Source organism: Protopterus annectens, chromosome 13.part0, assembly GCF_019279795.1.
Source record: "Protopterus annectens isolate FY-2018-M chromosome 13.part0, PAN1.0, whole genome shotgun sequence".
In the NCBI taxonomy this organism is placed as follows: Eukaryota; Metazoa; Chordata; order Ceratodontiformes; family Protopteridae; genus Protopterus; species Protopterus annectens.
Window position 1 is genome coordinate 68,993,234 of NC_056747.1, and position 18,471 is coordinate 69,011,704.

At 39.3% G+C, this 18,471-nt stretch overlaps 1 protein-coding gene across 1 annotated transcript in view; it reads right to left on the reverse strand.

Moving 5' to 3' along the window:
* Positions 1-18,471, reverse strand: part of NDUFA11 (NADH:ubiquinone oxidoreductase subunit A11) — a 45,722-nt gene that overhangs the window by 12,726 nt on the left and 14,525 nt on the right. The window contains exon 2 of the mRNA XM_044090627.1: positions 16,603-16,695. Coding sequence (XP_043946562.1) covers positions 16,603-16,695 — 93 coding nt within the window. The remainder of the gene's footprint in view (positions 1-16,602; positions 16,696-18,471) is intronic.

Below are 18,471 nucleotides of genomic sequence, written 5' to 3' on the forward strand. Positions count from 1 at the left end.
GCCTCACATCCCAGAGGTGATGGACTCCCAGTGTGGGAGGGGAAGAGGGTGCTCTCCTGGAGGGGGACGCTATGCCCTCTCCTGCAGCCATGCAGAGCCACCTACACCAGTGTTCCCCTCCCCTCAACAGCAGTCACGGGTACCGGAGGAGGATGCCCTGCTCCCAGCAGGGAGATGGGGTCCGAACAGAGAGATAAGACAGCAATCAAAGAAGTATTGCTGAAACTGAATTCATCCTCAAGTCTTGGTGAGTACCTTCATGAGGTGGGCCTGTTCCCACCCCACCCCCTAAACTTTCACCAAAATGGCACGGCTATATAGACTGTATTTTATATAGCATATACCATGGACAGAAGTACGTCAAAAATTAAAAACCATAGCTGGCGGCACAAGACCCAGGAGAAAAGAAGTGCCCAATTCTTGTCGGCACACTGGTGCCAGAACTGGAAAAAAAAAAAAAGGACAGTGCATAATCCTCAAAATACGGAAACATTCCAACAATGAGGCTAGGCCAGGTCCAGATGGAGGATGGCCCCCTCGTGGACTTGATATTAACCAACATGAGTAACCACTGCAGCATCCCTATAGTATCATGCTCCCCTGGTAAGATCTGACCATAAAGTGATCACTTTCGAAGTCACCATCTCCCTCAACCTGCCTCTAGCTAAAATCAGACATAATAATTCACCAAAGCGGATTGCGGCCTCCTGAGGGATGGTATAAAACAGCTTCACAACTCCCACCCCTCTACAGGAACTGGCACCAATATCCAAAACTACACCAAAGTACTATATGAGCATTTATATAGATGCATGGAATCAGGAATACCCGAAAGGACTAAAATCATCCTCCGCATGGAAGTGTAAACCTGTCTAGAGGAAATCTACAATATATAAACTCTATAACAAATGGAAAAAAATTGCTGTCCAAGACAAAGAAGGAGCAGATGCCCACTTGAAAGCAATGCCTCCTTACCCTGAACAAGCAAATAAGAGCACTAGTGAAATCCTTCAAAGCAAACTTTGACTCCAATTTGGACACATCTACTAGAGACAATCATAAGGTCTTCTTCACATATGTCTGCAACCTCAAAGGAAGCACCCAGATCTGTTCAGAACTGGTGGTCAAGGACACCACATATACAAATTCTGTAGATATAGCAAACTTGTTGGCTGACAGATTCAGCGAAAACTTCATTCCTCTGTTCCCCCCATCAGGACATCCCCAGTACCTGCCCCTTCCCCTTATATCTAGGGAACAGGTCATCACTGCTCTCTCAAAGGCAAAAAATACACCCTCCACAGGGCCTGATAACATACCAGGTTGCATCCTATGTGAACTCAGGCAGGAACTTGCAGCACCGTTACGTGCCCTATTCAACCAAAGCCCGAGTACCGGCTTTGTCCCAGCTAAGTGGAGGACAGCCACAGTTATCCCTTTATACAAAGCCGCAGTGTCCACCGATCTGGGAAATTATAGAATCATAAGCCTAACTAGCCTGATCTGCAAGGCCATGGAATGGATTATCATTAACAAGAACATTCGCAACCTCCAAACAGTTGATTCCACACAGTATGGCTCATGTCTGCTAAATTTGGTCGACTCCTTTGATACAGTTACCAAAGCCATGGAAGAGGGGAAGATGGTGCACACCGCCTACCTTTAACTAGCCAACGCCTTTGACACTATTCCCCACTCGGGCACAATAGATAAACTCTTTCAACTAGGCATCAATCCATATGTTACCAGATGGGTAGCAAACTGGCTTACTGATATAACCCACCTAGTCAAAATAGGGGAAGCCATCTCAAGTAGTAGACCCATAACAAGCGACATACCCAAGGTTCAGTCTTGGGGCCTCTTATTTGTGGTGAAGGCCAAAACCAGCGGGCTATGGCTGACCAAGTTTGCAGATAACTGCAAGCTGGGTGCCGTCATCAATTCCCTTGTGTTGTGGACATCCTCCAAGAGGATCTCACTCAGACAAATGACTGGTACCAGAAACATGACCTCAAGCTGAATACCAAAAAATGCATCATCATCACCCCCCCCTTTGGGGAGAGTGACATCTCCATAAATAGCATTATTAACAATGTCCTAAGCACACAATCAGTCGTGAGGGATTTGAACACCCACATCGATAGCAACCTGCGTTTTGACCACCATGTTACTTCTGTTGTATGAAAAGCCTTCTACATGGCCCACCTCATACATAAGGGCATCTCATCCAGGGACTAGGAGGTCATAACATCCCTGTATTCTTTCCTTATGAGGCCCATTATTGAGTACACCACCTCTTTCGGCATGCACCTCGCAAAGCATATGCAGCAGTTAGAGACCACAGAGATTCCTCGCCAGGAAAATCCAGGGTCTCAAACATCTACCATACACAGATAGGCTAAAAGCCCTATCCCTTTACTCAGTTTCATACAGACTCCTCAGAGGTGACCTCTGTCTGGCATAAAAGGCGATCACGGACCCCAACTTGATGGACTGCTGCATATCCACAAGTCAAGCTCCACTTGAATAACACTCACACACAGCCTCAACCTGGTCTGCAACATCAACAGGACTTGTTGGCGGGACATGTGTGTGTCCCAGAGACTCCATCTATGGAAAAGACTCCCTCTCCACATCAAGCAGAGTATCTCAGAGTATCTCTTTACCCCTTTTTAAGTGCAACCTGGATAACTGGATGGGAAACAGAAAATATACCCCCAGGATTCCACCCGTGTCCCTGCTGGACAGGGGCATAGAGTGCAGAGTTGTCTAAACATGGGCTAAACTTTTGGCTAGGCTTATACGGGTCTCAGGGCCAATTGTCTAGTAATCTCCTATGATCGTATTGTACAAGGAAGCAGCAGTCCGCAAAAATCAAACTGACAGGCCAAAGAACAGCCATAAAGATGATAACATGGACTACCGAGGATAAGAAAGAAATTACATATTGATACTATTATGCAAAAGGCCCAGCATTTCCAGATGCACGATATACAAAAAGATTGAGAGAGAAATTAGAGGAAAGAAAAAAATACGTCAACAAGAAAAACTGTCAGATGCCTCAAATAAAAATTTGTGTTCATTAATACAACAGATTTGTGAAAAACATTACATAGACCAAAAAACTTTGACCTGTTTGGAAAAAGAAGCATCTGAGGAAGTGTGAAAAAAACAACTAGAGATTTCTGAAAAGTATAAAAAGAAATATGGACATGGGAAAGAAAGAGATTTGATATGATGCAACATTTATGTAAAGTCGAAAGCCAAATTAATCAATTCAAGAAAGGCAGCCACAAAGATATTCTAAGAGAAATACAGGCAAAGGCATCCGGATATGGAGTATTTCACAATAAAGAAAACTAATATCACAAAGATGGAATGTGGAAAAGAGTAAAGTAGAAGTTAGAAAAATAGAAGCTGAAGTTATGGAGTGCCTGCGGAGTGAAGGATTTGGTATAGAAAGAAGGTCTAACACACGTTACATCACAGCATGACAGAACGAGTCCCCAAAGTAAGGAGAAACAGGAAGATCAGGAGCCTGCGAAGTGAAGGATTTGGTATAGAAGGTCGAACACACGTTACATCACAGCATGATAGAACGAGTCCGCAAAGTAAGGAGAAACAGGAAGATCAAGAGACATCTGAAGAAATATGGACACAGGAAAGAAAAATACTTAATATGATGTAATATTTATGCAAAGGAGAAAGAAGAAAGCAAAACTAATCAATACAAAAAGAGCAGCTCCAAAGATATTGGAACAGAAATACAGGCAAAGGAATCTGGACATGGAAAACTTTACAACATAAAAAAATTAGAAGACAGAGGAAAAGTAGAAAAGAAGATTAGCAATGGAGAAGTTAAAGAAGTAGAAACTGAGGTTATAGAGTACCTGCAAAGTGAAGGATTCAGTGTATAAAATCTACACAGCACAGCAATAGACATCCAAATAAAGGAGAAATGGAACGGGAAGCAACCGGTCAGTTGTCATAAGATATTTTGGAGTCTTCCACAGGAAACCAGTACAAAATGTTCACTTGAAGCTGGACAGCAAGGTAAGGAACAGATAACTGTGACAACTCTGGAGCAGTCAATGTTGAGGCGTGACAGGTCAGCGAGTCCCACATGACAGAGCAATGGATGGCAAAGAATGAAATTGAAGAGAATGTGCCACAGGAAGATGCTACAGAACTTTACACAGAATGCCCGCAGAAAATGGAGAACAAAATGTACCCTCAGTTTAGAAGAAATTGAGCTAAGAGAAGAGTTTCGATTCACTAGAGATGGATAAACATATTAAGATCAATGAAAGAAAGAGACTAAAGGTGGCTAATAAAACCCAAAAAGTCAGAAGTTTGATAAAACAAAATGAACCCAGTAATTAGGACGGTCTACTTCTGTTTATATTGCATGGATCTCTCTAAAGAGGATATATATTACTGTGCAGCTAAATAAATTAATACATAAAATTCTACCACAAGAATACAAGGTAGTGAGGGAAATGAAGGGGAGAAATTGAAAACCATTATGAATTATCAAACAGAGAAAACTACAAGGACAAGAAGTGTCACTGTTAAGAGCATAGAAGAGGGAACAGATGAACAAAAATACTCAGATGTGAGAAAAGCAATGCGCAATATTATAACAGATCAAGATCGATCATGCACTACTGCAAACAGTGAACTAAACACATCAGCACAGGCAGAAAAAAACGAGACGATACACAGATAAATTTAAAGGAAAAATACAAAATAAGCAATTTATTGATGACCCATAAATGTTTTAGAGAGAACGCGGGAAACAACGTAAAGGGAATTAAAAGAACACTCAAAAAAGAAAAAAAAAAAGAGAGATACATTTTGGAGAAGTATTTATGAAGATCCTGTGCAACATAAAGCTGCTAAATGGGTAGAAAAAGTAAAATAAAGTATAAGAAGTTCAAAGGTACAGGATATAAAATGGGATGAAGTAACAGCCAGAGAGATTGAAACAAAGTTAAGAAAAGCTCCTAGTTGGAAAACACCAGGCCCAGATACAGTACCTAACTTCTGGTTAAAAGTATTAACATATTTTCACAAAAAATTAGCCATGAGCAAGAACTATTTACATGCACACCATGGACAGACACCAACATGGCTAACAAGAAAAACAAGGCTCCTACAAAGAGTGAACTTGCAAGCTACCCTAGAAGTTGTAGACCAATAACTTGCCTTCTAACTATGTATAAACTACACACTGGAACCGATGCCAACAGAGTTTATAGTCATTTAGAAGAAAACTCAGTCAATAGAACAAAACGGCAATAAGAGAAATTCATATAGAACAAAGGATCATCTGTTGCTAAATAAAGTCATAATGGAGAACTGTAAAAAGGGGAAGAATCTAAATAAAGTCGTAATGGAGAACTGTAAAAAGGGGAAGAATCGAAGTATAGCATGGACTGGCTACAAAAAAGCATTTGATAGTATTCCACATTCATGGTTAAAAGAGTTCTTAAAATGTATAATATACATCCTACACTGATCAACAACATTACAGTGACCATGAAACAATGGCAGACCACTTTGCACTTAATGATAAAGGCTAAATAATTATTCCAGGGATAAAAATCCAAAGGGAAATATTCCATGGTGACTCCCTGTCACCTCTGCTATTCTGTCTTGGCCTTAACCCATTAACCTGTCTATAATTTGGCTCCTAGAAAACAAAAAAAAGGGTAAAGACTTCTCATCTCCTCTTTGTCGATGATTTAAAACTGCATAATTCATCAGATGAAGAACTGAAAGCACAACTGCAAGTACAAACTTTTTTAGATGATATAAAAATGTCATCTGGTCTTGATGTGCCACAGCAACCTTTAAAGCAGGAAAGCTGCAGCACCAATAAAACATCAGTTTGGGACAAGAATGTGATATAAAAGAACTTGAGCAAGAGGGAGTGTATAAATATTTGCGAATTGATGAAGGATTAACAATAAAACATGAACAAATGCAAATAAAACTTAGTAAGGAATATTTTAGAAGAGTTAAATTAATCCTGAAAACTAGGAATAAATCCTGATATAGGAATAAAATTCACGCTATAAACCAATTTGCTCTTCCTGTCCTAACTTACAGTTTTAGAGTGACTGACTGGCCCTAAAATGCGTTGGATAGATTAGATACGAAAACAAGAAGGATGCTTCATGCTCACCAAATGATTTATAAAAATCTGTACATACCAAGATTACATATTCCCCGTTCTGAAGCATGTATGGGCCTCCTTGAAACTGATTACTTGTACAGATCTGCAATTGTGGGACTGCATACACATCTGCTGACCTCACAGGACCCAAACGTAGTGAAAGTTTTGAGGAGAATAAATCTAAGATGACTTCCCTGCTTAGTCTAGCAGAAGAATATCAACATCAAGCAGGACTGGAAATCAAACCTGAAAGAGATAAAAATCAGGTGGCAACTGAATGTGCCAAAAAAACAAAAGAAAAAAATATAAAAGTGAAGGATCAGATGAAAAGGCAAGGAATGTGAAAAATGTATAGGTTGCAAGAAAGGTTAAGGAGAGGTGAATTCAAACCAAAAGATGAAAGGTTAATATTGGCAACCCATGATAGCGGGTTATGCACATGTTGGTTTACGGAGTCCATTGAACAAGTGGGAGAAAAAGACAAATGTAGGTTTTGCAAAACACAATTCAAAACAGTCGCACACATCATTGGTGGTTATGATATACTAATGGGAGGAGGACTGTACATTGAAAGGCATAATAATGTGGCAAGACTGTTGCACTGAGGGTTGTGTAAACATTACGGTATTGAATTAGCTAAAAACACTGGAAACATGAGCCACACAGCATCATAGAAAATGAGGACGTCTACATCATATGGGATCACCCATTACCAACAGTTGAAAAGACAGATGCGAGAAAACCAGATACAGTGACCCAAGAAAAAAAAAAAAAAAAAAAGTAGCATTGATATCACTACACGCAGTGACTACAGTGTCTTGCATACAGAGAGACAAGGTCATAAAATATCAGAATTTGCAGGCAGAAACAAGAGCAACGTGGAAGAAAGACAACCACACAGTTCCAATAGCAGTAGGAGCAACGGGTCTTAAAAAAGAATTTGCAATCATACTTAGATATGTTACCAATAAATGTAACTCCATGCGAATTGCAGGAGTCGTCATTACTGGGCATATTACAGGTGATAGGAAGAGCACTTCTGGCTGACAAAGACCAGGGTCATTACTACCGATCATTTATTAAACTGGAACTTTCTCCTCTTTGATGATGCTGTACATTAATTCAATAAAACCTTCTCGAATATCCTGAATAGCCTTGCACCTCCTAGTAGGAAGAGATTAAAAACAAATAATGCAGTTTGTCTATTAAAAAGATTAGAAGGTTAATGCAGGATAGAGAAAAAGTATGGAGAGAACGGCAAAAATATAGAACACCATAATATCTTAAACTTCAGAATGCTTCACAATCATACTAAAAAGCAAATTAATGGAAACAAAAACTATACCACAACAACTTTCAGAATAACAGTAAATACAACCTTAGAAAATTCTGGACAGTCATTAAAGGAATCTCATATCCTGGACATAAATTCAGCCCTAATCCCCTCTCTCAATAACTGAACACTCAAAACCGCAATACAATTCAGCTCTTATTTCATAGACAGTATAGCATCTGTAAGCAAGGCTTGCCCAACACCTAATCCTAACCCTGCCCAACAACCACATATCACCACATCCACTTTCACCTTCAACCGGTGTCCACATCCTGTATAAAACTACTTTTATACTCAAACCATGCTCTACTTCAGCTGACGAACTTCCAAGCAAATACCTTAAAAGCGCAATTGATAGCACTGCTTACCGTCTCGATCCTTATAAATAGATCAATCCAGGAATCCCACATTACCTCTCTCTGGAAAAAAGTCACACACTATCCCACTGCACAAAGAAAATTTCAACAGACATTGCTAACTTTAGACCTATAACAATCCAATCCCCCACTCTCCAAAATACTTGAAAATGTACTCAAAAACAACTGCTAATCTATCTCCTGCAGGAAGAACTCCTGTCCCCCACACAGCATGTTTTCCGTTCTTCTCAAAGTACTAACGCTACACTTCTGACTTATCTCTAGCTTTATCAGCAGTATCTACATAACGGAAAACTAGTCTCGTCCTTATTTCTACACTTATCTAAAGCCTTTGACAGTTTGTCACAGCGAACTTCTACTCTGGATGTTATCATTAGGCCTCTCTTAGTCCACCTTTCTGTATCAAATAGCTATCCATCAGTAATATAGCACTCCACCCCCTCTCTGTAACCCCCCCCCAAAAAAAAAATCACCACTGATGTTTTACAAGGCTCTAATTTTGGTTCCCTCCTCTTTAATATCCTCACCAGCACCCCCCACACATCAGGCCTCCCCAATACAGTACACAGAGAACTCCATACTCATTTGCACATCTTACAACATGGCACACTGTCAAAGAATTACTGGGGAAGCTTTAGCACCAACTGAAACAAAGCTTCATAACTCACAACTCAAGCTCAATCCTTAAAAAAATGGCACACTGCCAAAGAATTACTGGGGAAGCTTTAGCACCAACTGAAACAAAGCCTCATAACTCACAACTCAAGCTCAATCCTTAAAAGAAAAAAAAATGTTCTCTCCAAACCCCTATTCTATGAAAAACTAAATTTAATTTAAAGTCCTCTCTCTTAGTAATACAACCACTGAAGCCATGTCTCATAACAATTAGAGATTATAATGGATGATGATCATAAATTTGACCTGCTTTTCTTTCACTTTGTACTGCAAGTCTGTTCGCATTACACTAGCTTACCTTTATTTTCAATATAAACTAGCTAAAAATGTTTCTATACATCACTATCACATCACTTGCATCTATTCTTAACCAATGTTTTCATATTAGGTCTAATTCGGTATAATTATTTAAAAACTATACTTGTTTTTAGTATTATTTTTAAATACTGTAAAATTATGTTTTGTAATATTTTGAAGCTTTTCTCCCCAGGCCTCCTTTGAAATGGGCATCTACCAGTTGGACTTTCCTGGTAATCAAATTTTAATAAATACATACAGGGTTGGGAGAGTGGCCTAATGGTTAAGGTGTTTGCCTTACAAACATACATGCATGCATGTATAAATACATAAAAACATAAATAGTTTAGTATGATACTAGATGGTCAATATCATACCACGAACACTCAAATGTTGTTCTTCCTGCATTAAAACCTTCCACTCAAAAGTTGACTATTCAGCTCCTTGACAGCAGCATAGTTTGGGTTGGGAGACTGGAGAAGTTGACCTGAAAGCAAATATGTGGGGGCAGAGATCATCAGATGCTGATCAGTTTTCAATGTAGTGCATTACCAGCATTCAAACGCCAGTACTACAGCTATGATCATTGCTGAAGTACTTAGCACTTTGTGTGTGGTATAAACTGTAGAAGCAGTTTGCTACAGTTTACAAGGAAAGAAGTGCGCTATCACTCCACTGCAGAGGACCTTTCTTTTTTTTTTTGGTCCTCAACTTACAGAATGGCACAGGACACCAGAACAGCTAGCGACACTTCTGAGTTCTACCTCTCCTCTATTGTGTGACTGGCCTTTGGAGATGTGCCATCACCCCATCACCAGTCCCCATCCCAATCACATAACTCCAGTTAGTCAAATATTTCTCTTCATCACTCTCATGAATGCTGGAGCCACCATGTACCTCTGTCTGGCACTTCCGAACAGATTGTAAAGGCACTGCTGGTAGAAATATGATCTCAAGGAAGAAGAAACAGAAAAAAAAAAACAAAAGGGTTTAGATAGCTAATGCACAATATATATATTTTTTTTAATGAGCACATCTACAATAGGTTACACAGCCACCTTTTACAAAGCACAAGGCACTCTATAGAGCTACAATCCACTTCAGAATGTCATAAGCACGTTATGCCCTTTTCATACCATGTCGACAGTGTAACAGATCTTAAGACAGTGATAAACTAATGGTGAAACAGCCATTCACCCTTCAGATGTCAACAGCAACACAAAAGTAGTGACACCATATTATATGCAAGGAAAAAACAATTCTCCACACTTGACAAAATACAATACCAAGTATAGCTGTGTGAGGAACTTACCATAATTTTAGCTATTAAACTACATTCACTGTTACAGTACTAACTCTTGGATTCCTTTCTGCAAAAATCTAAGAGCTGGTCCGAATTTTAGAGTTCATCACCATTACCCATGTTGGCCCAAAGGACTTCTTCCCACTTGGGCATCAGTGCTCTAAAACGGGACACCAGATGGAACCACTTTGATCTTTACTACCCTAGCTAATGGAATTTAACATAAAGGTACTACACCTTAAACCACCCTGGAGATCTCAGAGGACCTCCAAAACGGTCTCTCCAGGCTGCTGCCAAATTCCAAAAAAACAACAACTATTTGATTTGGGTATCTGGATCAAACTTTTTGTTCCCCTTTGCCCATTAAACAATGGTAGACATGCTGAAATTGCTGGAATATATACCTCTAGTGAGGCACAGGACAGAAGAACTGATGACACTTGGGAAGAATTGAGTCGTGGTGTCTGTTAAACCAACAAAAAAACAAAACTTTTTCATTTAAGCTGTCAGTTTATTGAGCTGGGTTTTCCAGCCTTAATCAATGTGTACAGCAAGTCCACAGAGGAATGCATCTGAAAAGAATGAGCAACAACTCATCTACAATGTCAGCATCAATGATCTCCCAAGTGGTCAACATTCTAGGGCAGAAGAACTGTTTTTGTATTTACTAGGGGAGAGCCAGCGATGACAAAACCAGAAAGTAGCAAACTATAGCATTTCTGGCCTGTCCTGTTAGCTTCTGAAACATCTTGAGAAACGTAAAGGAAAACCTAATTACGCTGGTAGATCCTCTCAAATTCTTCAGTGTGCAGTGGAATTCTTGTAAACAGACCCTTTTCCAAGAGTTTCTATTCTAAAAGATTAAAATAAAAATGCAGAGCAATCTAACTGCTACTTGATGTTGTCCCTTACAAGTGCTTTTGTTCAGTAGACTTCATCAGATAGATTTTTAGTACTGGACAGAATGCAGAGAGAAAACAGATCTGCCTAGTTTATGAAAAAGGCATCTGCTGACCCAGTGCCACTGCTGGTATCGTGGTACAGTATTTGTTTACAGGTAAGGTGTGCCAAAAGCAAACAGCAATATGGCCCTGTTTAGTAGCCCCTTGAGAAGATCTGCCCTTACATTCTCTTAAGATAGGATTCTTGTTGACCCGAGGGTCAAATCTGACTCCTGGGTTAGATATCATGCATGTATGGCAGATAAGAATAAGCACACCCCGAACTACTCAAGGGGTCCCTATTATATTAGTGAATGCATTGAATTGTGAACGCTGTTTTGAACGTCATTATGCGAAATGGCATTCCAAAAGCATGGAACAGTGATTTTTTTCCTATGAAGGAGAGAGAGAAAAGAATAATAATAAATAATCGCTGGGCCATTTTCGGGACTTTGCCATTTCCTCCACTGTGGTGCGATCTTGGAGTTGGTATATTTAAGTAGGTGGGTGTGTGGGGTGCACAGCCCACCACTTTGTGTTTGGATTTTTTTAACGGATCAGTGATTTTTTTTCCCGTGTGTTCAACATTTTGGGTTTTCGAGGATTGTGGGTCGATTACATAGTATTTGCAATTCAGTGCGTTCGCTAATATAATATAGACCCCTATTCAAGTACCATTCCATTGGTTTTGTCTGTCTGAATATACAAAGACACGTTTTTCAAAAGGGCCCAAGTGTCTTGATGGCTAGAAGCACACTGGCATGAATCACTGCCGTCATCTTTACTTTGATGCAACATCTCTTGAACTCCCTGTTCCAAGTCTTCCTGAATCTTCATGTCTCCCACATAGAATCTGAAAGCAGAGTCTGAAAAAAAATGTGGTGAGCATATCTGAGAGCTTAGGGTTAGCCTTAAGGGTAACCTCATGCTGAAGCAAATCTGGTTTATGCAAGAATGGAAAACCTACCACTTGCACAATATCTTGAGAAATGAATACTCCTGGAAATATTTTACTCAGGTTATCAACATCTGATTAAAGGATGCACACTTGGGACAGACTGTCATGCCATGCTCCAAACCCAGATAAAAGAAAGCACAGAATGTGAAATCCAGTGGCGGCTCGTGATATGGGACTGCAGGACTGCAGCCCCCCCCCCAAGCTGTGAACCACAATGGTACAGTCCTAGGAATCCTCCATACAAAGTGAATCCGGACTGCTGCCTTTCCAGTATGGATTCAGGAAGCAGACTGCTGATTCCCCAGAAGTCAATGCGGTGCTAACCGCATAGACTGGAAGGAGATCGGACTGCAGAGTCAGCAGTCTTGGAACAAGCCAGAAACCGGATGTGTGCATATAATGAGGGGGGGGGGGAGTACATTATATTATGGTAGATTTGTTGATTGCTTTTTGGTGTGGAAAGGCACTGAGGAATTTTTGTACGATACTTATTGAGTACTACATCTTTTTTTCGATTTTTAAAATAGCTTGCTCCCCACAAAAGATATCTTTCTTGGAGGTAACCACAGAAAGAATAGGTGAAAATACTGACACTAGTGTACATAAAAAAGAAGTACAGGTTAGTAGATATGTGCATAATAGTATGCATCCACCGCATATATTCAAAGGAATAATAAAATCTGAAATGCTAAGGGCAAGTAGGTTGAACACTAATGATGAAGTTTGTAAAGGACAACTAGATGATATGGCTACTGAATTTTTAGAAAGAGATTATTCATATAGAAAGGTAAACCAATATGTAAGTGAAACTTATGAAGCCAGAAAAAAACAGTGGAGTTTAATATTAGGCAACAAAGCTCACCATCGAATATACGTAAAACAGAGGTAATAAGATATTTAACAACATATAAATTTAAGAACTGAGCAGATAATGAAGGTAACAGAGAAAAATTGGGGTATTTTGATGGCTATGCCAGAAATATGCCAAATACTGGAAAGTAGGCCTTATTTTGCATACAAAAATGCTCAGAATTTGAAACTTAAGCTATGCTATAAAGATTTTCCAAAACAGAACAAGGGAAGGGAGAGCGGTTTTAAAATGGGTACTTTCTCCTGCATGAATTGTACTTGCTGCGGTAACATTTTTAAAAATGATACTACTTTATTTACACATCCAATCAGAACAGTTGAGAGGAGCGCCAAGACAGGAAATGATGTCGTTCAAAGAACTTCCTGTACATATTTAAAAAACTTTTTGGCGCCTTTTAGTGATGTTGTTCTGAGGAAGCTGCTTCTTGTTTGTAGGGGCGAAAACGCATTTTATTTTAAAATAAATTGGCGTTAAAGATCATTGGAGTACTTTTGTGGAATCTGTCGGTGTGTCTTGGATTGGTACTCGCACCTTACGTTTTGGTTTTGCTTGTTTGTCCTTTTGCACTTGGTTTGTGCTTTATAGAAATAGGAATATCAAAACCTCTCAACTGTCCCCGATTTTGGCTCAAAATTCTGCTCTCCCCTAATAATCCCTCGGCAAAATGGCAATTTTAGAAGAAAACATTGAGGGTTTACAATTATAAATAACTGTAATGATCACAGTTATAGATTACTTTTATTTCCGAAATGCATGTAGATTCTTTTATTTTGTCAGCTGTTCAAGTTAACAGTGCTAATATTAAAAAATGTGTCCCTTCTTTGACAGGTTCCCAGCTGTACTGTGTGGCAATTTTATATTTTTGCATCACATTGTTGGTCCATTTTTTAATAAAATTGTGGTTTTATGGCAAATTAGTGGCAAATCATTAGAGAGTGAATTTAGAAAATAATGACAGACATTTGAGTTTCAGATTTCATACCCTTCAGAAAATTCATACTAATACAAGACCTATTATCTTTCTAAGTTTATAAGAGCAATATTTAAACATTTTGGGGGCCTTTGTCCCTCTTCTATGTATGGCTTTCTCCAGATTTCTTGCTCTGAGGTTGAGAGGTATGACAAATGTGTCAGAGCCATCACCATCAGCCAGAGACGTTTCAAATTGTGACATACTTGTTGCACCCTACTCCCCCATGTAGTGACTCTGCATGTGTCCAAGAAAGACAAGGAGCAGTTATGCAGTGTGCAGAGTACTGCCCCATCCAAGGTAGACACAAGTACGACAGTGGTTTTTCACCTGTCCTTGATTTTGTAGAATGTTCTGGTTTTCTGTCATATTTTTATACTGTTGATTTGCTTCTTATTAATTAGAAAATGCATGCTGTTGCAGTGCCCTGTTGCTCTGTGTTTAAGTAGTAATGCTTTAATGGCCATCAGATAAGCTTGTCTGAGATTGTAAGATGCAAGTAAGCTTTAGTAAGCATACTGTTAAAAAATTACCAACACTGAATGCCTTTTTGTTGTTGCCATGCAGAGAATGTTTACATAACTAGATAACGTACAAGCCTTAGGTATTAAAATGCATATGACAAGTATTTGTAATAAAAGGACAGTATTACAGTATTTTCAGAAGCTCATTACATTTGTTGGAGAATTGCAGTCATCTTTGCAGGCTTTACATGTAAACTAAACAGAATGCCAATCTATCATGTGTGGTCCATAACCTATGCAGTAATCCTTTAAGCAATTTATCTTGAGCTTGTTTCTTGTTTGCTGTTCATTTTTTACTTTGATCATGTTTTCCCCATGAAACAAGTAGCAAGCTGTCAGGCAGCAGGTCTTTTTTGGATAGGAAACATTTTTACAAGTGAGGATATCACAGACATTGCTACTTCAGCATTTTACTTGGTACTTTTATAAAGTGGAATATAAATTATAATTAGAACTGCAGTGCAAGGAGAACTGGTTTGAGTTAAGTGCTGCTTGTTTTTTTTTATACTTGATTTTGACTGGCATTCTATTAATGTATTTAAAAAGTAATTTATTTTTTCATACCTCACAACCTTTTTGTTTCCATCTAGATATTAAGTAAGTTGTCATGTAGCCAATGCACTGAAATATTTTTTCGTCTACACTTCATTTTGTCTTCATCGGACATTTGTAATGACGGTTTGGCACCCAGGGCAGCCATACTTAAAGTTCCAGTGGTTTTGAGCATAGCCAGCCCCTTTCTAGTTGGCCACACCCCTTCCCATTGGCCCAACCCATTCAGCTGTCTCCTGCAGCCCCCCTTGGATTTGAAGTCACCAGCTGCCACTAGTGAAATCCTTTTGGGGAACCTGTTTTCTGCACACAACACCATTAAATTTCTTAGAAACAAACATCTATTCAACAAAATGTGACACCACCATAAACTCTTTTTGTATCGTCACAGGTAACCCATGGGGTGAAAAAAAGTCTTAGCCTATCTGAAACTCTGGACTGAATGAATAAGACAAAATCTCAAAAAGGGACTAAAATTACAGTCTACCTGGATCTGTCCCAAGTTTATTACATAGCAATCCATGCTCTCCTACTGCCCAAGTTTTCCACTTACTTCAGGTACTTTACAAGTACAATTCCATGGTTATTTTATCAGTGGCTTACAAAATGATTTCTCATCTACAAACAAAGCATAGCTGATCCACCGAACCTTTGCAGACATAACCTGAGCCACAAAGACAAGGGTCTGTGTAGTGGAATAATATATACTTTAGACAATTTAGTAGAGCTGATAAACTGGCTTTTTTTTTTTGGGGGGGGGGACAGGAGTACTGAAAGAAATCTACATAGACACAAGAAAAGAAAATGTGCTATTCCTAAAGAAAGTGACTGGAAGACATGATTGAATGTCAGGCCCTGCAGGTATACAGCACATCATAGCATTTAACCACCATTCTGCCATCATAGCTTATCATCCAGCTTCAAGAAAATAATATATGATGTTGCCAGGAGGATTCATCATCAGTTCCTTTTGTTCACAAAATGTCACCACCACCACATACAGCAGCTTGAGACATACATGATATGATGCCGACTCGACTACACTCTGTTCTAGAAATTCTAGCTGCACGAGGATACCTCCAAACATCTGGAGCAGTGGCACAAACTAAGCTTCAGGAAACCTTCAAAAATGTAAAACAATGCCCATTACACAAAAGGTCTATTACTGCACAGAATAAACAAGAGTGACAGCTCTCTCAAGTTTACCTCTATAAAACTCAGTTCTCTGCATTCTTCATCATATTACTTATTAAAAATGTTCCTATACAAAATGTTCCAGCATTTATTGTTGACCACTATCATTTTAAATTCCTAGGATAACTTTTTCCTAGAGTAAAACCTGTATGCCCCAAATGCCCTGTCTGTATAAACCCGAGCTGTGCCTACAGATGGCCTATTGTGATCAGTGCATTACCCCAATAAACAAAATACATAAATAAAATCTCAGACTCGGCACTTGTGTCTATAGTATACTTTTGGGGATTCTGTTCCCCCTGTAAAGGACAACTGATAATCAACGCTGTTTCCTACAGTGACCTGACAAACTGCACTTCAGAAATGGCTAGCAGACACAACTGCTGATTTAATCATAGCAGACACAACTGTTGATCTCATCATTACCCATTGTCAGTGTTCCTGCTGCTGCTCGTTCAGCTGCTTGCATGGCCGTCTTCGGTTGGAATGCTACAATGTGATAAGCCGACCCAACCAAACCTAAACAAAGAGAGAAGAAAATAGTCTTCAAAAAATAATTCAACTTGCTGCAGCAGTTACTTTTAGGGTATAAATATATACAAATCATGTGAAACAATAGCTGGGTTTAAAAAAACAAGTACAATAAAGCAAGTACCACCTTGAATGAATAGTGTTCTCAAAAAGACAAGTGTTTATATATTCTTTAATTTGAATTTGATGGCTGGAAAAAAACATAATGAGAAAGTAAACTTTTTAAACTTTTACGCAAGAGATGACAGAGGATTCAAAAAATGCAGAAGACTAAAATACAATGATTTTATATATGTATGTATGATTTACTTTCACCTGGTCAACTAACACGAATTTCGGCATCCTGAAAGTAAGCCACTCTACACTGAAAACAGAAACATCGACTTGCTAGTATGCATGCACTGTGGTTGCAAACATCCCCCCACACCCCCAGCTAATATATACTAACGCCAAGATCACACAATCCCTGGGGAAAGGGAATATTCCCCTACCCAGGGATGGAGGATCTTGCATGCCTGTTGACTGTCAGTAATAGACAGCCAAATGTAGCTGAAATGCAGCTGATTAAACAGACATGTGTATATCTATCAATATCTACCACATTTGTGTGCGTGTACATGTGCATACATCCAATCTACTATACATAGACATATACACACACACCTCTTCGTTATGCCCCACAGAACCTCCTTAAATGCCTTTTATTTTAATGCCCTTAAATCACACACACACACACACACACACACACACACACACACACACACACACACACACACACACACACACACACACACACCTCTTCATTATGCCCCACAGGACCTCCTTAAATGCCTTTTATTTTAATGCCCTTAAATCCTCTCTATTCACAGGACCAACAGATGAGGTGGTTACTAGACAATATCTAAGGACAATTAATCTATTTATTATTGTCCTTGTGTCTTATGCTGTGGTTGAAACGAGTTTGAGAAGAACGTAGTCACTTAAACAAATTAAAAGGAGGATAGAAAGAGCTGGTGTGTTCACATTTTATGTCCTACACACCTGGGAAAATTCTTCAAAATTGGGAAGCAATTGGCTTGAGACAGCAAAAGTCCCTTATTTATGCAATGGCATGCCCCCAACCAGCACCACACCCCTTCAGTGAACCAGAAGACTTTTCTATCATGCCTCCAGTCGTCACAGATACTCCATGAAAACCCTCGTCCCAAACCAACTGTAAGACAGAACCTCCCAACCAGAGTACTGCACACCACAGTCGCAACTCAAGCAGTATAAACTGCATCAACCAATATAAAGCTAATTTTTGTAGTCTATGACAATAACAGCTAAAACACAATGTGATACTTAAGTCTGTCCATGTCACAACTAAAAACACTGAATTAAAAGTGTAGGTAACATTTCTACGTGTGTTTACAATAGACTAGACCACTCATAACTTTAACCCCTTTTCTTCTACACACAGGCTTGCTCTAAATTCTGAAGATATGGGCCAATCCTCCCATGCATTTCTAGAAGGAGCAAATCTCAAAAAAACATAATTTAATGGCCTTCTTTACCCCCTTTCCAAGAGATGCCAGAATTACTTTGTAACCTCAAGGAATATCCTCACAACTGCTGCTCTGAATCGTTCCAACCAGGTACTAGTGCTACGTCTGGCGCCTGCTGCTTTCACCATTTTTGTTTCTGCATCAGTACGCTATATGTAACCAAACACCATCTGCACTTCAGTGCTGAAATGTTTCATGTGTCCTCTACTTTTCCTAC